This window comes from Myxocyprinus asiaticus, chromosome 2, assembly GCF_019703515.2.
Source record: "Myxocyprinus asiaticus isolate MX2 ecotype Aquarium Trade chromosome 2, UBuf_Myxa_2, whole genome shotgun sequence".
Lineage (NCBI taxonomy): Eukaryota > Metazoa > Chordata > Actinopteri > Cypriniformes > Catostomidae > Myxocyprinus > Myxocyprinus asiaticus.
In genome coordinates, this window is record NC_059345.1 from 51,698,972 (window position 1) to 51,722,881 (window position 23,910).

Consider the following 23,910-nt stretch of genomic DNA (forward strand, 5'->3'; position numbering starts at 1 on the left):
GTGAAACTTTGTATTCAACTAGAAAGATATATATTTTTTTTTTATCTATCAGGTATAGGGCTGGGTAAAAATATAGATTTTCCGATGCATTGCGATCTTCATTTGAACGATCTCAAGATCGATCTTTTACTCTATGCGCAACCTCCACTAAAATGAGAGAAAATCGCTCGCATATGCAGTCAAATTTCACACTATGCGACTAAAGTGTTTATATTTGGCAGCTGGCTGGTAAATGTTTAGATTTCACTCACCAGTAATTGTGTAGTAGTGGTGGAGTATTCAGCAGCGAGATCCTTTCACTGCGTGCTGAGAGTAAAAGTTGTTCCATGTAATGTGTGTCCAAAGACAAGATCCACACAATCCATTTGTCATTGAATAATGTCTCTTTAAATACCCTTTCAGTCCTCTACAGTCAGCTGTTGATCCAAAAAAAAAAAAAAGAAAAAAACATTTAAAGGAATATTTCATCCAAAATTTTGGAACATCAAAAAAATGGAGGATATTCACTTGCATTGTTTGGAGGAGGAGGCCTGAAATGAAATCCTAAAAGTCTTAAATTCTGTTTTGATGAAGAAAAAAACTCAGATACATCTTGGATGGCCTGAGGGTGAGTAAATTATCAGCAAATTTTCATTTTTGGGTGAATTGCATAGATAAAATAAAGCCATTCGAGTCCTCCCTCATCAACATGTGCTCATCTACAGACACTCTTTACAGAAATGCCAGTTTTGTTAAAGAGACAGTTCCGACTTCAGCACGTTTAAGACATCAATGTAATTACTTGTAAATAGTACAAATTAAGCAATAAATATGTAACATGTCTTATTGTTTGAATACATGGATTTGTTCATTTTTAAAAAGCCAAAATGTGAGCAAAATGATGAAAACGAATAAAACATAATGAGTAAAATTAATATTTTTGTAATGTATAGTTATAAGGTCCCCTGTATAATTAACAGCATTAGCTGAGAGAAAATTTCATTCATATGTAAGCAAAAGCGACATTATAACTGAAATATACCCATATGCATTGATATTGAATCGAATAGAATTGAAATTCGAATCGAGAGCTTGTGAATCGGAGTCGAATCGAATCGGGAAATCTGTATCAATACCCAGCACTAATCAGGAATTTATTGGATCAGGAAAAGTGGCGTTACAAGCCAGAAGGGGTATAAGTGGTTGAAAGGAATGTTTCGGGTTCAATTCAAGTTAAGCTCAATTGACAGTATTTGCTGCATGATGTTGATTACCATAAAAAATGTCTATCGTTCCTCATTTAAAAAAAAAAAAAAAGCAAAAACACCGTTACAGTAAGGCACTTACAATGAAGTGAATGGGACCAGCCCTCAAATGTTAGCAAAGTAAGATGAAAGCATTATATATGTTAAGATCATTTTACTGTGATAAAATCAGGAATTTACCTGTGTTAGGGTGTTCACCAGATTACAGGGTTTACCGGTGTTATGTCGTTATGACAACAAAGTTGTAATATTAGATATAACTTTACATAGATCGGTATGCAAACATTTTTATCAGACTAAAATCATACTAATGAGTATAATGTTTACGTCTTGTGGCTAAACACTTGCAACAGTGTGTATGTTTATGGACTGTCCCGATTGACTTCCATTGCAATTGCCTTTTATTTATTTATTTATTTATTTTTTAAGTAAACGAGGGAAGGGTGGAAATAATCTTTTGTGGTAATCAACAATATGCAACAAATGCTGTTGATTGAGCTTGTGTTGATTCTGGATCATTCCATTATAAAAGTAAAAAGGGTCTATTGATTTAATATTGACATGCAGTTCTTATGTTCAGATGAACACTATTATTTGGTGGACATATGATGTTGATAAAGAGTGAAAACCCCTCAGATATCGGTGGGCTCAATGACACCCTTAATCAGGGGTGGGGCTAGTTTGAGAGTCAAATTGTCTCCTGTGGATGCGCATAGCTAGATTGTTGAAAATGCACATCTCAAAACAACTCCTTTGCATGTAGGAAAAACAAGTCCTGCCGCTCTACAGCCCCCCACTCCACTTTCAGAAAATGGGTGTTTTTTATTTTTTATTTTAATTCAATCTGGCATGACCCATTCTCATGTTGATCTCTCTATCTCCTTACCATCTTTTAATCTCTGCACTGTGAATGTGTCAGAGGAGTGTGTGTGTTTGTGTGGAGACACAGGAAGAGCCAGTGACACGCTGTTGTGTGCAGAGAGGCTGTTGTGTTTGTGTGATCATTCAGTGTCCTCCAAGTGTGACAGATGCAGTTTGGCCATACTAATGAAGACACCTTTCCAGCCATGACAAATTCCCGTCACCACCACTGTGCTACATACTGCCTCTACGCTACCAGAATTTCTATTATTTTGTTGAACTGCAGTATATCCCCAAATACAAGGCCGTAGTTTTTTTTTTTTTTTAACATTGGTAGGGACTTTTTGAGATCAAACTGTACAGATGCACAAGTATACATACATACAGAAATCACCCAAAAATTATAAATATGTCAATTTACTCACCTTCATGTTGTTCCAAACCCTATATGAATTTCTTCTGTGGAACACCAAAGGAGATATCAAGCAGTGTAGTCCTAGTCACCATTCACTTCCATTTGTGATCGTTATGTTAATGTACACTCACTGAGCACTTTAATAGGAACATCTGTACACCTACTTATTTATGCAATTATATAATCAGCCAATTATGTAGCAGCAGTGCAATGCATAAAATCATGCAGCTATGGGTCAGTTAATGTTCACATCAACCATCAGAATGGAGAAAAAATGTGATTTCGACCGTGGCATGATTGTTGGTGCCAGATGGGCTGGTTTGAGTATTTCTGTAACTGCTGATCTCCTGGGACTTTCACGCACAACAGTCTCTAGAGTTTACTCCGAATGGTGCCAAAAACAAAAAACATCCAGGAAGCGGCAGTTCTGCGGATGGAAATGCTGTGTTGATGAGCGAGGTCAACAGTGAATGGCCAGTCAGGTTTTGAGCTGACAGAAAGGCTACGGTAACTCAGATAACCACTCTGTACAATTGTAGTGAACAGAATAGCATCTTAGTATGCACAATATGTCGAACCTTGATGGACTCCAACAGCAGAAGACCATGTTAGGCACTTTATTAGGAACATAGTGTTCCTAATAAAGTGCTCAGTGAGTGTAAAACACAGTTTTTATTTTTCAGAGAACCACACTTCCACAAGAATTAAAGCTATATATTTATATAATGTGTTTTATTTTATTCTTGTTAATTACATGTGTCCATGATGTATGTATATGATATGTATTAAATATCATATTTAGCTTAGTCCAGTGGTTCTCAACCAGGGTGCTGCGGCCCACTAGGGGGCCTCAGCAAACTTCCAAGGGTGCCTTAAAATTACTTAAAATACCTTTATAAGCTGTATTATAATGATCAAAATTAACAAAATGGCTAAAACCCTTTAAAAATAAAGGTTTACAACACATAAACTGACATCATATTTCTTATTTTACTTCAATAACTCCCTTCAATAACTGTTTTTGTTGAAAAACAAAAGTCACAAAATTAATTTATATAGGATATGGACTTTTCTGGTTTCTGTTAATAAAGTTTGAAAACATGCAGTTTTGTCATCATTACAGCAAAAATACCAGAGGAAATGAAGGGCCTTGCTATAAAAAAGGTTGAGAACACTGGCTTAGTCTACTCGCCTCATTAATATATGTAATTAAAATATATTTTTTCAATTATAAAAAAAAAGTTGACTATCCTTGGTTTAGGGTAACACAAGGGTTATTATGATTTTTTGGCAGTTCACATTCTTTGTGCATATTGCCACCTACAGCTCAAAGGTGGAGATATATATATATATATATATATATAGATATATATAGATATATATAATATATATAGATATAGATATATATAAGGACTTAAATATTGATCTGTTTCTCACCCACACCTATCTCTTCAGAAGACATAGATTTAACCACTGGAGTCATATGGATTACTTTCATTCTGTCTTTGCGACTTTTGAAGATTCAAAGTTCTGGTCACCATTCACTTGCATTGTATGGACCAACAGAGCTGAAAAATTCTTCTAAAAATCTTTATTTGTGTTCAGCAGAAGAAAGAAATTCATACACATCTGGGATGACATGAGGGTGAGTAAATGATGTGAGAATTTTAATTTTTGGGTGAACTATACCTTTAAAGGTTTTTCTTCCCAATTTATTATTGAATGGGACCCAGTGTTAGCACTCCTACACCCCCATACCCCCACCCGACCTAGCCGAACTCTTATAGTAGTTCCGAAACCCCTCCCAGGCCCCCCTGAATTCGAACATTGGTCCATACCCAACTATACACCCATGCCCAAATGTAATATCACATATCATTGTTTTTTAGATTTATCGACCATTCAGGTTTTGTAATTGTTTTCTTTTCCACTAAGTATTTTTAAGTCTCCTTTAGTTGTGCTATATTAATTTCGATGAGTAATTGAGAAGTGTACTTCTTCAGTACTGTATCAGTCTTGCTCACTAATAAGAGATGTGCGGCCATCTCACTCCCAGAGCACGGCTCAGACCTGGGATTTCATTGCCCCTCCTGATGAGGCCAGTGAGGCATGCCTCGTTTATCTGCTCGCTGCTTCCTCCCCGCGGTTCTGTATTGATTGCAGCTCCTCCGCTGAATCCCCGGTGCAGTGGCCGTTGGGCCTGTGAGTGGAATGTTTGGTTTCTGTGGCAGTTTGGCAAGAAATAAATTCCACCGAACGACTCAGTCCTTGGGCTTTGTAATGTTACGTCTGGCGTGCTTGTTTTCGCGGCAGTGGCAGGCAACGGTCAATTGAAGTAATGAATGCGTCTATTTTTTTCAGCCACCGTCATTGCCAGAGCATGTAAAAGAGTCGCTCACTTCAGGAACAATTGGTACATTGCCCTTCCTTCCACCCCCCTCACTGTGCATCTGTTGTGGAGGGGTGTGGACACCTGTTCGACAATTAAACTCCAGAAAAGAGGCATCCTGTGCCAAGAGAAATATTTGCCTCTTAGTCAAGTTTGAGTTTGTATGTGCTGCATTTGACGTAAAATAGTTTTCAGTTTAATTCACTGTTACATGTATGTTCCTATCATTGAGTTGGTCATCATTGCAAATCGTTCACCTTGTTTAGCATCTTTGGTGTAGATGCTGAGGCTCAGTCTCGGTCAGCATTTACTTTCACTGTATGGGGAAAAAAAATGCAGTAAAAGTGAATGGTGACTAATGCTGTCAGGCCATAACATTCTGCCAACCACTGCTTTTGCTTTCCACAAAAGTAAGAAAGTCATAGGTTTGGAACAACTTGAGGGTCAGTAAATGATGACAGAAATTTCATTTTTTGGTGAATTATCCCTTTAACCACATAGCCATCTGCTACCTGAGCATAAAGAATTATCATGTTACATTTAAAGAGATGGAGTTATGCAATTTCTTTTTTATGTCTCTTTATGATTATCGTACTTGAGATTAAAATGCTAAACTTCTCAAATATTTCTAAGTGATTGGCCTCATATGGTTACAAATGGCTGCAGTCTCCTCTATAACTTCAGCCTACTGTAAATATAAGCACTCGCTTGGCTATTCTTTTTGTTATTAACATTGCCGTGCAATACCGGATGGTCTAACAGACGGTTTTCATCATGTTTATTTTCATCATTAAAGCTGACACAGGATAAAGACACCTCTTAAAATCCACCAGTAATCTATGAAAGCAAATTAGAGGAAAAAGTCTTGATTAGTCTGAAAATGCAAAAGTAAAGCATTGTTAGAGTCTCTCACGGTTGCCAGACGCTAAAACAGGAAAGACAAAGATTTTCTTGCAAGGCAGAGCCCATGCCAAGTTAAATCCATATTTAAATCCTACTCTGGACGGGAGCTGCATGCAAATGAACGTGCTTTGGCATCGTGCTCAAGCACAGAATCCACAGCAGTTAGGTCGGGATGCCTATGTGCGAAAATTTGCATTTATTTTGGAGCTAATTTTCATAATTAAGCATATAAAATTACGCCTAGAAACTAATTATAAAGATGTGCTATATGATACATATTGGATATAGCTGGTGGTGCTGGGGAAAAGAGGGCAATTAGTACATGCCCTGCTGAAAAATCCAGCTTCTGATGATAGCTGGTTTTGCACAGTTTTTATTGAGCGCAACAGGGCCCACCCACATCTTTCAGCCAAAAGTGTTAATTCATTTTTCCATAAAATCCTTCATAAAAGAGTTCTAAGACATGGACCAGACCAACCAGTTCCAAGTGAATCACAGCATTACAAACATTGATTTGAAGCAAAAAAAGTAATTGAAAATCGGACAAAAGGTACAAGACTGTGTACTTATGGAAATGGATAATGGAAAAATATAAAGCTATTGATTTAAAGTTGTTGATTTTCATATCACTAAAATTTTCAGATCGCTGCTTGGCTCTGTTTCCTTGCTGCTTATCTCTGATAGGTGGATTTTTCTTCTCAGGATTATGGGTAGTGTAGTTCCTCACCAGGAATTCTGCTATTAAACACGATTTTAAAAAAATGATTGCAGTTTTAAAAATCTTGAAAATCTTAGGCAGACTGATGGCTTCAATAGAAGCATAAACCATCGATTAGCAACCTCGGAGCTCATGGTAGGTCTGTTTTTAAAGGTTTATTAGTTATCATTAATAATCAATTCCCCTATAAAAAAATGAATCGGATTTTAATTTCCTGAACCAGACTGTTGCGCTCTATAGTGCCCGCCCACTTATTCAGCCGTCTGGGATCCGGAAGTATTTTTCCCATTCATTTTCCCCATAGACTTTTCATAAAAGTCTTCATAAAAGAGTTGTAAGCCATGAACCAAACCAGCCAGCTCTGAGGTGAGTCATAATATCACAAACTTTGTTTTTAGGCAAAAAAGTATTTGAAAATTGGACAAAAAGACAAAGGTACAAGACTGTGTACTTACCATCTTTCACGAGGGCACAAACTACAATCCCATGAAGCACTGCGAATGATGTCATTGAACAAAAAACGAAATATATAAAACTATTGATTTTAGGTTGTTGATTAGTATAGAATAAGTATAGAAACAGTATATTTGACATTTATTGCAAAATATTCCGATATGTACAAATAGATAAGTAGTTTAAGGGTGAAGAGAGACCGACTCGATTGCAACATTCACTGTACGTCATGGGAGGGAGCTGTCGCTCCAAGGCTCTTTTCGTGGGCTTTGTTGGCTGTGGTTCTCTGATTGGTGGATCTTTCTCTGCTACACCATGGGTAATCGAGTTGTTTACCAGGAATTCTGCTGTCAAACTTGATTTTTTAACAGTGAAGTTGACAATGCAGACGGATGTCTTCAACAAAAGCGTATACCATCGATGAACAACCTCGGAGCTCATGGCAGGTTTGTCTTTAAATGTTTATATATTTATCGTTGAAAATCAATTCTTATATGAAAAAAATTAATATGATTTTTACTTCTGGAAACAGACTGTTGCACTATATTGATGCCAATCAATAGATGGTTGATCAGCTGGACTACCAGCTGGTGGACCTTGTTTTGACCTGTTAGATCATCTTGGACCAGCAACAAACAAGCTACTATTACTTGCCCAACTAAATATCTGTTTTTCCATGAGTATACGGAAGGGTTCTGCATCAGTTAAAAGAAAATAAAGACATTGGTTGGTCGAAGTATTTCACAAGCACCCATGTCACAGAGGCTAGATTGTAAATACATTTGAGCATGTGCAAATTTTGAACATGTTCAAAGGCCTTTGTAGAAAAAAGGTTCAGTTTGGCCCTCAAGGAAATTGTTCTCTGTTAAGCGATATACAAGAGAACTGGGGATTGTGAATAAATGAGTGTGTTGGTTGTGTAAGCTGCTGTGAATGGGACCGTCGGCTCTTGCAGCAGTAATGTTTCACACTAGGCAAGTGGGACGGCTGCGTGTTTTATAAACCTCTCACACATGGATTGTGGGGCAGACTACTTGTATAAAAGTGATGAATGGCCGCTAAGAGAAACTAAAGTGGTAGGTAAAGCTCAGCGCTGCTAGACTGGCTCAAGAATAAGAGCAGTTGTAAATTAGTCGTTCGGGAAATGGCAAGTTTTTTCAATCACTGACCTTGACATGGAACATCTCATGACATCGGTCCTCAGTGATTTGGCAGATGGTAAAATTGAGCAGCTGACTCATAACAAACTAAACTACAGAAAGGAGGAGGTTGTTTCTCTCTCTCTTTCTCTCACTTACACCCACACGCACACACGCGCGCACACACATGCACGCTTCTCTTCATGAAAACCTGTCAGAGTTAGCATTTCATGCCCAAAACATCTCATATGAGAAGGATCATTGGTTTGTTTGATATTTATATACCACATGATTGTTTGATAATTCTTGCAGGAATAAAACTGATTGATAGTGTTGTTAGGATATATGAAATTCCTCACTGGTCCTCAGAGAGGAACTTCCCTATGAGGTCATATCCTATGTTGCAAATACTAAACACATGCTCCAAAACTGAATGAATTACACCTCTGCAGGCCCAAATCTGCCTCTGCCTCATAATGCAGTGTTTGCTGCTTCTTTTTTTGCTTTTATTTATTTGTTTTATGCATAAGCTCTGATTATAAGCCTTGACATTTGAAAAAAATAAGACTTTGTGTACTTTATAGTTTTCTTTGAGTCAGTAATATTTCACGTCATATTACCAAACAATATGCAGAAACATGCTATTTTTGTGAAGTATGGTCCTAATGTTTTATGGGTTTAAATTGGCCGCAGTACTGAATGACCTGCAGTGCAACACACTCTGCTTTGCTCTGTACACTCTCTCTCTCGTGCAGTTATCAGCATTTCATTGAATACTTGAGTTCAGTGTAAGTGCACGTTGTGAGGAAGCGCATATTTACTGAACTTAAGATGTTACAGATGACCTTCATAAACCTGTTAGTTTGACATGTAAATGGCGTTATACCTCGCCTCTGTAAGCGAGCGATGCGATAAAGCTATCGCTCCTGTTTATAATCAACAAGGATGTCTACGTTGCCACAGCGCAATGTTGGTGCAATCTCGTTTTGCCTCGTGACATCGTGGCGCTCCTTCAGATTACAGCACCTCTGACAAGAAAGGCAGAAATGGCAAAAATGCTTTGTGTAAAGATACCAGAACTGCTGTGTGAATCAATAAATTTTAATAAGAATGTAATAAATTACTTTAATAATAATACAGTAATATTAATAAAATACATACGGTGAAAATATATTATATATCTATATATTAATATATACAGTATATATATATATATATATATATATAGTGAGTGTGTGTGTGTGTGTGTGTGTGTGTGTGTGTGTGTGTATATATATATATATATAGTGAGTGTGTGTGTGTGTGTGTGTGTGTGTGTGTGTGTGTGTGTGATATATATATATATATATATATATATATATATATATATATATATATATAGTGAGTGTGTGTGTGTGTGTGTATATATAGTGAGTGTGTGTGTGTATATGTATATATATATATATATATATATATATATATATATATATATATATATATATATATATATATATATATAATATACATACTGTATTATCTGTTTTCAATATACATCATAACTGAGCAGCAAGGTTCTTGCTCTGGATTTCATCCGTTTACATTTTCAATGCATTTTGTCAATGCTAAACTGCCATTTGTAAAGCTGAAGTATGTCATTTCTTCGATACTAGTGCCACTGAATGGAATTGCAAAAATAAGTTATATTTTCAAAACAGCTTTCTGAATTCGCCCCTCGTCTGCAGTTATTCAAGCAGTCAGATAGTCCCGCCCCCAACTCATGCCATTGATTGATAAACGTTGTTGGAGCAGGTTTAAGCGGGTCGCTCAAAATAAACGCAGGAATTTTTATAGCGACAGTGATTACAGTTTTCGAGAAAATTAACCTTTGAATGGCTTACTTATAGTTGTCTCTGCATATATTACGTTGGGACAGAAGAAAGTATTTTAACCCTGAAAAAGTTGCATACTTTTGCATCTTTAATTTAACTGGTGAGAATGGACTTTAACTCTTAAAATGCTTATTCACCCAAAATTTAAATTCTGTCATCAGTACTCACCAACATGTTGTTGCAAACCTGTATGATTTCATTCTTCCATGAAACTGAAAAGGAGATGTTTGGGAGAATGTTAGTTTCAGTCACCATTTACTTTCATAGAATGAAAAAAGTTACAGTGACAGTAAACGGTGACTAACATTTAATTTTTGGGTGAACTGCCCTTTTGTTAAAGAATTTGTTAAAGGTATCTCACAAGAACTACAACATAAATGTAAGTCAGCACATGATTACATTATGTCATTCTGGGACTGCAGGTGACTGAAGGCCAATATGTAGGCTTCATACTTTAAAACTCATCCCATCTAAATAAAACGAGGTACAAATTGAGAAAAGTAGCGCCCCGTGAGATTTAGTTGAGATTGTTTTGAAATTTCAGATGCTTTAGTGCGTAAATCCCCCCCATATGAGCCATGTAAGGGAGGAATTCCCCATTTTCAGAAATGAATTTCAGGCTCTGATAGATTCATCTAATTGCTTAGCTGATGTTGCATCTTAGTTTATATCATGCTCAGCCATGCAATACGATCATTCACAGCAGTGAAGGTTTGTATATTGTCGATATTATTATGAAACCTCTGCTCAGTATTTCTGTAAAGACCACCTCAATTCTCCAAAATTGTGTACCAACATTTGCTCCATGTTGCATGTTATAACAGGCTGGAATCTGATAAGAAAGAATTGTTGAAATTGCAAACATGGATTATCAATAGTGTGGAGAGATATTGATGTTTTCTTTCTCTGCAATTTTGGGGCTCATACATGAGACTGAGAAGCGGAATGTTGTTACCTGCAACACAATATTGGCTCAAACAGCCTGAAGAAGCCGGCAATCACATATCTTTACCCAACAGCCTCAACCAAATGTAATTTTCAAAGCCAGATATTGTATTTGTTCATCACGTACCAGATGTTGAATCAAGTCAACTTTACGTTTTGATTTATTTATGTATTTCTGTATTTTCTGTGGCTGTCTTTTGAAACTGAGTGGCATCGTAAAATATGAGGTTTATCAAAGTTTCAGCGTTCAGCTGTTTTGACGAGCTTCAGCAATATATCACTGACAACTCCGAGCACCCGGCTGCACCAACATGAACGTGAGTGCATCAGCGCAGGAAAGGGAACAATGCATTTTTGAAAGTGATTTATGTGAAGCAAAATAAATGACGCACTGTGGTTGGGTTACATGCTTGTAAAGTGCAGCCTTTGAATGGAAGTATGACGGATTAGCAGCTCCATTGCACTCTCTCTTTATACGTGCCAGGAAGAGCCGCGGTGGACATGACCGCTCACCATGAGCTCAACATTTCCAATCCTCACAAATATAGTACTTCTGAGGGAAAAATAACACTTCAGAGATTTACAGTTGCAGGAATAAGCAATTAAGCAGGATTTCTGCAAAGATTGGTCATAAAATTCTAAACTATATGATCTGAACTGTCAAAACAAAAACTAACAAATAACACCCAAGCAATGATGGGTTTACTAAACCTTTATTGAACACTCCGTGTAAAGGTTAATTTGGTAAATCAAAATAATTTGATTGTACACCATGTCTCTGTCTGTGTTAAATGTGTGTTTGTGTTGGATGGAGTAGGGCATGTTTTTGATGGAGTTGTTAATCTGTGTTTTTGGACAGGTATGGATGAGAGGACAAGCCAGGCGTCATGGGCCTCAGGTGGCCAGTCCAGCCCGTCCTACGAGTCCTCCAGGGTAAGACCGGTCTCTCCTCACCTCCCTCACCTTATATACACACTGCACACCACCTAACACTATAACACAATGGCAAATGTGTATTACATTTTAATTAGTCCAGTTCAGAGTTATCCTTCCACAGCAAACATTTGCATCTGATTTGCTCGCCAGCTCTATATTGACATTTGATAGATGCATTTAATTCCTCTGATAAACATATAGAAGAACGCCAACTAACTAAGCTTCTCTGGGTAGAAATGCTCAGTTTACATATACGTTTTCTCCCTAAAAATTGTCAGGATGGCAACTTGACTTTATTTAATATTGTTTATTTGGCAGGTGTTTATTTATAGGAAAAACTGTGGCTAGTTGTCACAAGGGCTAAATCTCAGTAACTATAAGATTTTGAGACAAAAGTCCATTTATACAAAAGTGTGTTTTCTCTAGCAGTGGTTTTGCATGTAGATTTCAAACACCTACTTCAAAACTCTCTTAAATTAGAATAGTTTTTGTGCAATCCTCCAAAACTAAAATTCCAGTATCATATTTGTTCTATAGCTGTTGGGTAATCAGATGAACCTAATAAAACCAAACTAACATCCATTCATGCATGTAGATTTTAACCCCTCTATTGGGAAATGTTGTCACAAAGTAATGTGTGTTCATTGAACTGTATCTTTGTTCAATAGCTTTGTATGTATTTTCCTAAACAGAAATTCTACCATGAGAAATATTTGCTGGATTAAAAAGTGTGACAACTAGCCGTAGTCTCCCCTATTGTTTTTTCCCCATTTTACCAATGAGGTCCAGTAAATGCTAGAGGTCTTTTCTATAATTTTCCTTTTTTTCTAATGCAGCCCTATACATAGCAAGTAAATCACTCACATATGTGACCAAATTTCGCGCTATGCGAGTAAAATATGTATTTTATTAGCCTCTGGTGAGTAAATATTCAGATTTTACTCGCCAGAGATTGAGTTGTGTAGTGGTGAAGAAGAACTTGAGCGGCGCGATTCTTTTTACTGAATAAGAAGCTGGCGATTAAGAATTCAGCCTCGTCTTTTACAGCGTGTTGTGTCTCGTGAGCGCACACGCCCTGAAGGAAATTGACCTTATTTGGCTGCGATGGGTCCAAATCTGTCCTGATTGCGCTGTCACCATCGCTTTAGTTCAGCCGTGAAATGGGATTGACATTGCATTTAACGATGTCTGTTAACCAGTAACGCGCCTGTTGGACATCTGTTAGAAGGTAAAAGTGTTGCAAAACTCGAGAGGTTATAGATTTGAATTTGAGAATTTGTAGAATAAATATTTGTACATGTATGTCGATACACATTATGCAAGTAAAAGTTTCCGTTTGCTGCGTTCAGTGTATTTTGTGTCCAAAGATGAGACCCAGGCACTCCAGTTTCATATCATGTCTCTTTTAAAATTCTTTGTTATTTACAGTCAGTTGGTGATCAAAAAGATAAAAAGAAACATTATTTCCAATCATACTTTGCACGGATGATGGAAAAACCACTGTGCAACTTCTCTCTCGTTAATGTGCTCTTATTCAACCGTAAACACTTGCTCACGGAGCAGCCATTCTCTTAGTCCCCGTTTCCAACTGGTATTAAGATGCGTTTCCGATCATATGTGGTCAGCCCTAAATACAGGTCTAAATGGGGTCTAAAACATTTTGTGACGACATATGAATGTGGTCAAAAACGCATGTGTGTACACCGCATTTGAGGTGTAAACGCTAACCCGTCCTGTATGCATCCCGGCAGCAGTGAAGTGCCACCCCTCACCTGTCAATCAAATGCTGCGCTAAAACGAGTTTAAATTTTGCTGTTTACGAGCATCTTATCGGAAATAACCGTCCGATCGGAAAATGATAAAAAGCGGATACATACACAATCACAAGAGCTTCACGGATCTTCGTTAGTGTGTCTGATATCAACACAGATGACAAGCACAAACACCAAGCTCCTTTAATTCAGGTAATACACGAAAATAACAGATAATTCTGCTTGACATGTTGCATTTGTGCTTAGATTACATTTCAACCGCTTCTGGGAGAAACAGCGCACCATTTTTTCGTGCTTTCTTTGTCTTTTCTGACTTTGTTGTGCTTTATTATCATGAGGTGACACACTGACATAGTGATTTATGTATGTTGTCATGAAACAGAGACCCTCCCCTCCAAATCCGAACACAAGTTTTTTTTTTTTTTTTTTGCATAGTAGTTTTGATATAGTAGCACTTAAATTATTATTTTTATAAGATAACTATTAATTCTATTTTCATTAGGTTTCAACCTTGTGAATATTTTGTTAAAAATTTGTATGAAATTTTAAACAGTGACAACAGCTTGTATCATTATTAAAAATGCAATTTTTATGACATCATATAAATTGATAGAATGTGAAATTTGCACATTTGTACACAAGCTAGAATGTTATTAAAAGGATCAAAAGGGAAATATGAAAAATGTTGCATACTATATTGGGTGAAATCATATATATGAAAACGAATAAATTATATATGATTATATATACACTACCGGTCAAAAGTTTTGAAACACTTGACTGAAATGTTTCTCATGAGCTTAACAATCTTTTGATCTGAAGGCGTATGCTTAAATGTTTGAAATTAGTTTTGTAGACAAAAATATAATTGTGCCACCATATTAATTTATTTCATTATAAAACTAAAATGTAATTAAAAAAAAAAATTTTAAAAACGTTTTTGAAATTGATGACTTGGACCAAATAATAAAGAAAATCAGCCAATAAGTGCCCAACATAGATGGGAACTCCTTCAATACTGTTTAAAATGCATACCAGGGTGATACCTCAAGAAGTTGGTTGAGAAAATGTCAAGAGTACATGTCTGCAAATTCTAGACAAAGGGTGACTACTTTGAAGATGCTAAAATATAACACAGTTTTGATTTATTTTGGATTTTGTTTAGTCACAACATAATTCCCATAGTTTCATTTATGTTATTCCATAGTTTTGATGACTTTACTATTATTCTAAATGTGAAAAAAAAATGTTTCAAAACTTTTGACCGGTAGTGTATATATGATGATGCCCCCTTCTCGGTTTTCTTAATATCTTTTTTTAGTTTTCAGTTCAGTTTCAGTTCAAAAGTCTGGCAAGTAAAAACAAAAATTTACTAGCCAATGGCGATTAATTCTCCAACATGTCCGTAGAGGATTGTAATGAGAGTATTTCAAAGTGACTGTTCTGCTCAAAGAACACCGCAAAGAAAACATTGATTTTCTTACTCTAACAATGCATTCATAGAACATGAACCCTACTTGACAGTAGTAATCATGACAATTAACAAACGGTTACATTTTTTCCAGGCTTGCAGGAACCAGTGATGCATTTCAGACATACCATAAGCTTGGATAGGTTTTCATGCATGCAAATGAAATCCACCTCATCAAAATAAGAAAAAAAAAAAATCAGCCATGGTTGTGATTTTAATTTTGCGCTCAACCCCAGTGCACAGTGTGAAGAACTCTTGCTTCCTGTTTGTTTGTTTGTCTTTTTCACGGCGATGTGTTCAGGGTGCCCTGTATGAATCTCATTTCATGTCAGTCTCCTGTCACTTTCTATCAGATATCAGTCAAATGTCAGAGGCTCTCACACCACATTGTCTTGTTTATTTCCGATGCCCTTCCCCACCGCACTTCTACAGGCGTTGCCTCTGCCGCTGGCCTGATTTGAATTATAAGATGGAGACGCTTGAGATATCTGTGCTCTGGGTGCATGGAATTTGGTGGTTGTGACATTGCTGGGGATGGGCATCAACAGACAGCTGTTTGCACCTCCATACAGTGTATATGCATGCACACAAGCTTCAAATTGTGCACAAATGCACAATCAGTGTTTGTATACTCGCGTTTCCAAAGAAATATTTGCTGTTATTTGTCATTTCCTGGATTCGACCTGGAATATAATCATTATGATTTCCAGGCCAGTGCCTCCAGCAGAAAAATTCCCACCACTTATTTGCACAAATGCCCATTACTTTTATCCTTTTTATGAGGATGAGTTCCTGTCCAATGTTGTGTGGCACAGTTTAGGCCGGCTGATGGTGAGATTGCCTCTACACTTGAGCTATACTCACAAACTATCGTTCAATCTCAAATTGGTTGTGTGATATTAGCCCTCTGGGGCATGAATTATTAATTAAAGGGATAGTTTACACAAAAATTTAAATTCTCACATCATTTACTCACTTTTATGCCATCCCAGATGTGTATGACTTTCTTCTGCAGAACACAAAGATTTTTAGAAGAATATCTCAGCTCTGTAGGTCCATACAAGGCAAGTTAATTGTGACCAAATCTCTGAAGCTCCAAAAATCATATAAAAGTAATCCATATGACTCCTGTGGTTTTATATATGTGTTTTGAAGCGATGCGACCACTTTGGGTGAGAAAAAGATCAATCCTTTTTTACTATAAATCTCCACTTTCACTTTCAGAATGTGAAAGTGGAGATTTATAGTAAAAAAGGACATGCAGTTGAAGTCAGACATTTACGTATACTTAAGTTGAAGTCATTAAAACTAATTTATTTAACCACTCCACAGATTTAATATTAGCAAACTATTGTTTTGGCAAGTCATTTAGGGCATTTACTTTGTGCATTACACAAGTAGTTTTTCCAGCAATTGTTTACAGACAGATTGTTTCGCTTTTAATTGACTATATCACAATTCCAGTGGGTCAGAATTTTAAAAACACTAAGTTAACTGTGCCTTTAAGCAGCTTGGAAAATTCCAGAAAATGATGTCAAGCCTTTAGACAATTAGCCAGTTAGCTTCTGATAGGAGGTGTACTGAATTGGAAGTGTACCTGTGGATGTATTTTAAGGCCTACCTTCAAACTCAGCGCCTTTTTGCTTGACATCATGGGTAAATAAAAAAGACATCAGAAAAAGAAATCATGGACCTCCACAAGTCTGGTTCATCCTTGGGAGCAATTTCCAAATGCTTGAAGGTACCACATTAATCTGTACAAACAATAGTATGCAAGTATAAACACCATGGGACCATGGAGCTATCATACCGCTCAGGAAGGAGGCGCATTCTGTCCCTTAGAGATGAATGTAGTTTGTTGCAAAAAGTTCAAATCAATCCCAGAACAACAGCAAAGGACCTTGTGAAGATACTGGAGGAAGCAGGTAGACAAGCATCAATATCCACATTAAAATTAGTCCTATATCGACATAACCTGAAAGGCTGCTCAACAAGGAAGGATCCACTGCTCCAAAATCACCTTAAGAAGCCAGACTACCATTTGCAAGTGCACATGGGGACAAAGATCTTACTTTTTGGAGAAATGTCCTCTGGTCTAATGATACAAAAATTGAACTGTTTGGCCATAATGACCATCGTTATGTTTGGAGGCTTGCAAGCCAGAGAACACCATCCCAGCCATGAAGCATGGGGGTGACGGCATCATGTTGTGGGGGTGCTTTGCTGCAGGAGGGACTGGTGCACTTCACAAAATAGATGGCACCATGAGGAAGGAAAATTATGTGGATATATTGAAGGAACATCTCAAGACATCAGACAGGAAGTTAAAGCTCGGTCGCAAATAGGTCTTCCAAATGGACAATGACCACAAGCATACCTCCAAAAGTGTGGCAAAATGGCTTAAGGACAACAAAGTCAGGGTATTGGATTGGCCATCACAAAGCCCTGACCACAATGTGATAGTAAATTTGTGGGCAGAACTGAAAAAGCCTGTTCGAGCAAGGAGACCTACAAACCTGACTCAGTTACACCAGTTCTGTCTGGAGGAATGGGCCAAAATTCCAGCAACTTATTGTGAGAAGCTTCTTGAAGGCTACCCAAAATGTTTGACCCAAGTTAAACAATTTCAAGGCAATGCTACCAGATACTAACAAAGTGTATGTAAACTTCTGACCCACTGGGAATGTGATGAAAGAAATAAAAGCTGAAATAAATCATTCTCTCTACTATTATTCTGACCTTTCACATTCTTAAAATAAATTGGTGATCCTAACTGACCTAAGACAGGAAATGTTTTCTATGATTACATGTCAGGAATTGTGAAAAACTGAGTTTAAATGTATGTAAACTTCTGACTTCAACTGTAAATATCGATCTGTTTCTTACCCACACCTATAATATTGCTTCTGAAGACATGGATTTAACCACTGGAGATGTATGGATTACTTTTATGCTGCCTCTATGTGATTTTTGGAGCTTTAAAGTTCTGGTCACCATTCACTTCCATTGTATATACCTACACAGCTGAGATATTCTTCTAAAAATCTTTGTGTTCTGCAGAAGAAAGAAAGTCATACACATCTGGGATGGCATGAGGGTGAGTAAATGATGAGAGAATTTTCATTTTTGGGTGAACTATCCCTTTAATAAAGGACTAATGTTTCTTTTCACAATAATCATTCCCAATTTTTTTTTCAAAATAATGTCTTTTTAGATCACTACTTTTGCAGCCATGTTTAATTTATGTGATTATAAAAAATAAAAAAAACACAATGACATACAGTATGTAGAGGACAGGTGTAATCATCAAAGCTAATCACCCATGGTGGTTTGGACGTAACATCACATCCTGAGTTGTTAAAAATGGCTTTAACAATACTATGCATCTGAGGGATTAATTTGAGTGATGTTTCTTGATATTAAATTAATCTGAGCAATGTAAAAACATCAAAGTGAGTAATCTAAGATATTATATGTTTCATGCTATCATGAGAATCTTTTGTGGTTTGCCCATAAAGAGCCATGAGAGCTCTAGTACGCTGTGAGTGGAAGTGCATTCTAAAGATTGAATCAGCATCCTCATCTGTCACATTACTTTTTCACAGGCTGCTGTACTCAGATCTCCTATCAGATAACTAAATAGAGTGTACGACTTTTCTGTATTTATGTGTTACCTGCAAAGAACATGGGATCCTATCGACTAATGCTTCCCCTGTTCTCTCAAACAGAAACTGTGAACCATTTTAAGCAGGCTCTGTTTCACAATAGTCTCTTTCTCTCACACTTGCACTCCCTCCCTCCTCCTGTCCTCTCTGCACGCGTGTGATTAGTGGACTATGAACAGAATGGAGCCCCGGCTAGCTGACCTTGGCCCATAGCCAGGCATCACATTCTGGGCAGCCGTGGCTTCAGGCCTCCCAACTGACAGCCCAGCTCCCATGCAGCATCACTGCCGCACACCCTGCTGTCCCAAAATGCCGCACTCCTGTCCATCACACCACTATCACCCATTCCCAATGCCTTTAAATGGGACCGGCCATTCACCTAGAAAGTGTAGGAGTATCTGAGAGATGACTTCCTGAACTGGGTTGTCTTTAAGAGAGCTGGCCTGCATGTGTAAGCAGTGCTATGATGGTTATTTAGACAGGCTAACCAGAGCCTCTCATTCACTGGTGACAGCGAGAACATGCACAACAAGTCATGCATTAAGAGATCACGAGCCAGCTGTGATTGATGAGCTAATGGTCTTGGTGGAGCAGAGGTTCTGATGACCCTCACCATTATTACTTATCATCTTCTCAGCTGCTCATCTTCCCATCCATTGTCCTTTGGAACACTCTGGCAGCTGCCAGTGGAAATGCCAGGAAGCAAACTGATTAGGGATGGGTCATGATGGTCGACTAGTCGTCACTAAGTAGGATTGACTAGTTTAAATTGACTAGAATATATGTAGATTTATATATCTACATATATAAATCACACACACACACACACACACACACACACACACACACACACACTGGTGGCCAAAAGTTTGGAATAATGTACAGAATTTGCTGTTTCGGAAGGAAATTGGTACTTAATTCACCAAAGTGGCATTCAAGTGATCACAAAGTGTAGTCAGGACATTACTGATGTAAAAACAGCACCATCACTATTTGAAAAAGTCATTTTTTTTCCCTCCCCATTTCTCTCTAGTTTGGCATGCCCAATTCCCAATGTGCTCTCTAGGTCCTCGTGGTGGCGTAGTGACTTGACTCAGTCTGGGTGGAGAAGGACTAATCTCAGTTGCCTCCGCGTCTGAGACAGTCCATCCGCACATCTCATCACGTGGCTTGTTGAGCACGTTACCGCAGAGACCTAGTGTGTGTGGAGGCTTCACGCTATTCTCCGTGGCATTCACGCACAACTCACCACATGCCCCACCGAGAGCGAGAACCACATTATAGCGACCACGAGGAGGCTACCCCATGTGACTCTACCCTCCCTAGCAACCGTACCAATTTGGTTGCTTAGGAGACCTGGCTGGAGTTACTGAGCACGCCCTGGATTCGAACTTGCAACTCCAGGTGTGGTAGTCAGCATCTTTACTTGCTGAGCTACCCAGGCCCCCCCATGAAAAAGTCATTTTTGATCAAATCTAGACAGGCCCCATTTCCAACAGCCATCACACCAAAACCTTATCCTTGAGTAATCATGATAAATTGCTAATTTGATACTAGAAAATCACTTGCTATTATATCAAACACAGTTGAAAGCTATTTGGTTCGTTAAATGAAACTTAACATTGTCTTTGTGTTTGTTTTTGAGTTGCCACAGTATGCAATAGACTGGCATGTCTTAAGGTCAATATTAGGTCAAAAATGGAAAAAAAGAAACTTCTTTCTCTAGAAATTCATCAGTCAATCATTGTTTTGAGGAATGATGGCTATACAATTTTTGAAATTGCCAAAAAAACTGAAGATTTCATACAACGGTGTACACTACAGTCTTCAAAGACAAAGGACAACTGGTTCTAACAAGGGACAGAAAGAGATGTGGAAGGCCAGATGTACAACTAAACAAGAGGATAAGTACATGAGAGTCTCTAGTTTGAGAAATAGACACCTCACATGTCCTCAGCTGACAACTTCATTGAATTCTACCTGCTCAACACCAGTTTCATGTACAACAGTAAAGAGAAGACTGAGTGGTGCAGGCCTTATGGGAAGAATTGCAAAGAAAAAGCCACTTTTGAAACAGAAAAACAAAAAGAAAAGGTTAGAGTGGGCAAAGAAACACAGACATTGGACAACAGATAATTGGAAAAGCGTGTTATGGATCTTAACCCCATTGAGCTTTTGTGGTATCAGCTAGACTGTAAGGTGCGTGAGAAGTGCCCGACAAGATAGCCACATCTATGGCAAGTGTTACAGGAAGCGTGGGGTGAAGTGTCGCCTGAGTATTTGGACAAACTGATAGCTAGAATGCCAAGGATCTGCAAAGCTGTCATTGCTGCACATGGAGGATTTTTTGATGAGATCTCTTTGAAGTAGTTTAAAAAGTTCTGAATTTTTTTTTCAAATTGCAGTATAAATTTTTCATGTTATTAATGCCCTGACTATATTGTATATGACTGACACATTGTGATCAGGTGAATGCCACTTTGGTGAATAAAAGTACCAATTTCTTTCCATAAGAACAAAATCTGTACATTATTCCAAACTTTTGGCCGCCAGTGTATATATACATTTGAAGTCAGAAGTTTACACACACTTGGGTTGAAGTCATTAAAACTTTTAACCACTCTACAGATTTCATATTAGCAAACTATAAATTTGGCAAGTCATTTAGGACCTCTACTTTGTGCATGACACGAGTAATTTTTCCAGCAATTGTTTACAGACAGATTGTTTCACTTTTAATTCACAATATCACAATTCCAGTGGGTTAGAAGTTTACATACACTTACTGTGCCTTTAAGCAGCTTGGAAAATTCCTCCTGCGAACCTGGGGGAGAGATGAGGGTGAGGCTTGGGGAGAGGGAAAGGGCAAAAGGAGGCACAGAGAGAGAGAGGAGAGAGAGAAGAACTTGCTCGCCAGCTCCTGGATGCGCTGTCGCCCAGTCCTCAACCGCTCCTCCGCCCTCTGGTGGACGCCAGCTCGCTCCTCCCCCGGCAGATGGCAGCGAGTCCTCTGGCCTCTGATGGTCAGAACCGCTCCTCCCCTTCTCGGCAGACGGACGCGGTTCCTCCAGCTCTCGGCGACCGGCAGCAACCCCTCCGTCCCCAGGCAGATGGCCGCGGCTGCTCCCCTGGTGGATGGCAGCGGCGAAGACTCCATTACAGCACATCCCTCCTCCCTCCCGGGATTCGGCACCACTGTAACAGATAAAGGACGGAGGAGGCGGGAACCGGCAGAACAGTCAACATAAACTTTAATGATACACAATAACTTAAACACAGACACATGCAACGCGGCCGTGTGCGTCTCTCTCTCTCTCAAACTGGCATCTCCGGCTGCCCCTTATCTCGCTCTCCTGCTGATTCAGCGCCTGCCGTGCTCCATCACGGCCCGGCCACGCCCTACTCATTGTCATACCTACCTTCAAACTCAGTGCCTCTTTGCTTGACATCATGGAAAAATCAAAAGGAATCAGCCAAGACCTCAGAAAAAAGGACCTCCACAAGTCTGGTTCATCCTTGGGAGCAATTTCCAAATGCTTGAAGGTACCACATTCATCTGTACAAACAATAGTACGCAAGTATAAACACCATGGGACCATGCAGCCATGGGACCATGCATACTGCTCAGGATGGAGATGCATTCTGTCTCCTAGAATGAATGTAGTTTGTTACAAAAAGTGCAAATCAATCCCAGAACAACAGCAAAGGACCTTGTGAAGATGCTGGAGGAAACAGGTAGACAAATATCTATATCCACAGTAGAACGAGTCCTATATCGACATAACCTGAAAGGCTGCTCAACAAGGAAGAATCCACTGCTCCAAAACTGCCATAAAAAAGCCAGACTACTGTTTGCAAGTGCACATGGGGACAAAGATCTTACTTTTTGGAGAAATGTCCTCTGGTCTAATGAAACAAATATTGAACTGTTTGGCCATAATGACCATCGTTATGTTTGGAGGAAAAAGGGTGAGGCTTGCAAGCTGAAGAACACCATCCCAACCATGAAGCATGGGGGTGGCAGCATCATGTTGTGGGGGTGCTTTGCTGCAGGAAGGACTGGTGCACTTCACAAAATAGATGGCATCATGAGGAAGGAAAATGATATGGATATATTGAAGCAACATCTCAAAACATCAGCCAGGATGTTAATGCTTGGTCACAAATGGGTCTTCCAAATGGACTGTGACCCCAAGCATACATCCAAAGTTGTGGCAAAATGGCTTAAGGACAACAAAGTCAAGGTATTGGAGTTGCCATCACAAAGCCCTGACCTCAATCCAATTGAAAATTTGTGGGCAGAACTGAAAAGGCGTGTGCAAGCTAGGAGGCCTACAAACCTGACTCAGTTACACCAGTTCTGTCTGGAGGAATGGGCCAAAATTCCAGCAACTTATTGTGAGAAGTTTGTGGAAGGCTATCCAAAACATTTGACCTAAGTTAAACAATTTAAAGGCAATGCTACCAAATACTAACAAAGTATATGTAAACTTCTGACCCACTGGGAATGTGATGAAAGAAATAAAAGCTGAAATAAATAATTCTTTCTACTATTATTCTGACATTTCACATTCTTAAAATAAATTAGTGATCCTAACTGACCAAAGACAAAAGGCTGGACTCAAGATGGCGCCGAGTATGGCTGCTGCGTTGCGATCTCTGACACAACACTGAGAGACGAGGGACTGCTGCATTATCTGCTTTGCAGAAACTTGGATGTCTGCTGAGATTCCAGATTCAGCCATAGAACCCACGGGGTTCTCCTTGCACCGAGCGGACAGAGCGAAAGACACCTCAGGTAAAAGCAGAGGTGGTGGTGTATGTTTTATGATCAACAAATCCTGGTGTGATCAGAGGAACGTACATTCTATCAAGTCTTTCTGCTCTCCTGATCTGGAATATCTCATGCTTCTGTGTCGACCATTCTGGCTACCGAGGGAATTCACAGCGGTTATTATCACAGCTGTGTACATCCCGCCACAAGCCGCCACAGACCGGGCACTCAAGGAACTGTATGGGATTATAAGGAAGCAGGAAACCATGCACCCTGAGGCCGCATTCATTGTGACCAGGGACTTTAACAAAGCCAGTTTTAAATCAATTGCACCAAAATACCACCAACACATCAGTT

The 23,910-nt window shown here is 38.6% G+C and overlaps 1 protein-coding gene across 2 annotated transcripts in view; it reads left to right on the top strand.

Moving 5' to 3' along the window:
• The window catches only part of tcf12 (transcription factor 12), a 161,811-nt gene that overhangs the window by 25,670 nt on the left and 112,231 nt on the right, over window positions 1–23,910 (top strand). For both annotated transcript variants that reach the window (XM_051652619.1, XM_051652628.1), the window contains exon 4: window positions 11,795–11,868. In XM_051652619.1, coding sequence (XP_051508579.1) covers window positions 11,795–11,868 — 74 coding nt within the window. The remainder of the gene's footprint in view (window positions 1–11,794; window positions 11,869–23,910) is intronic.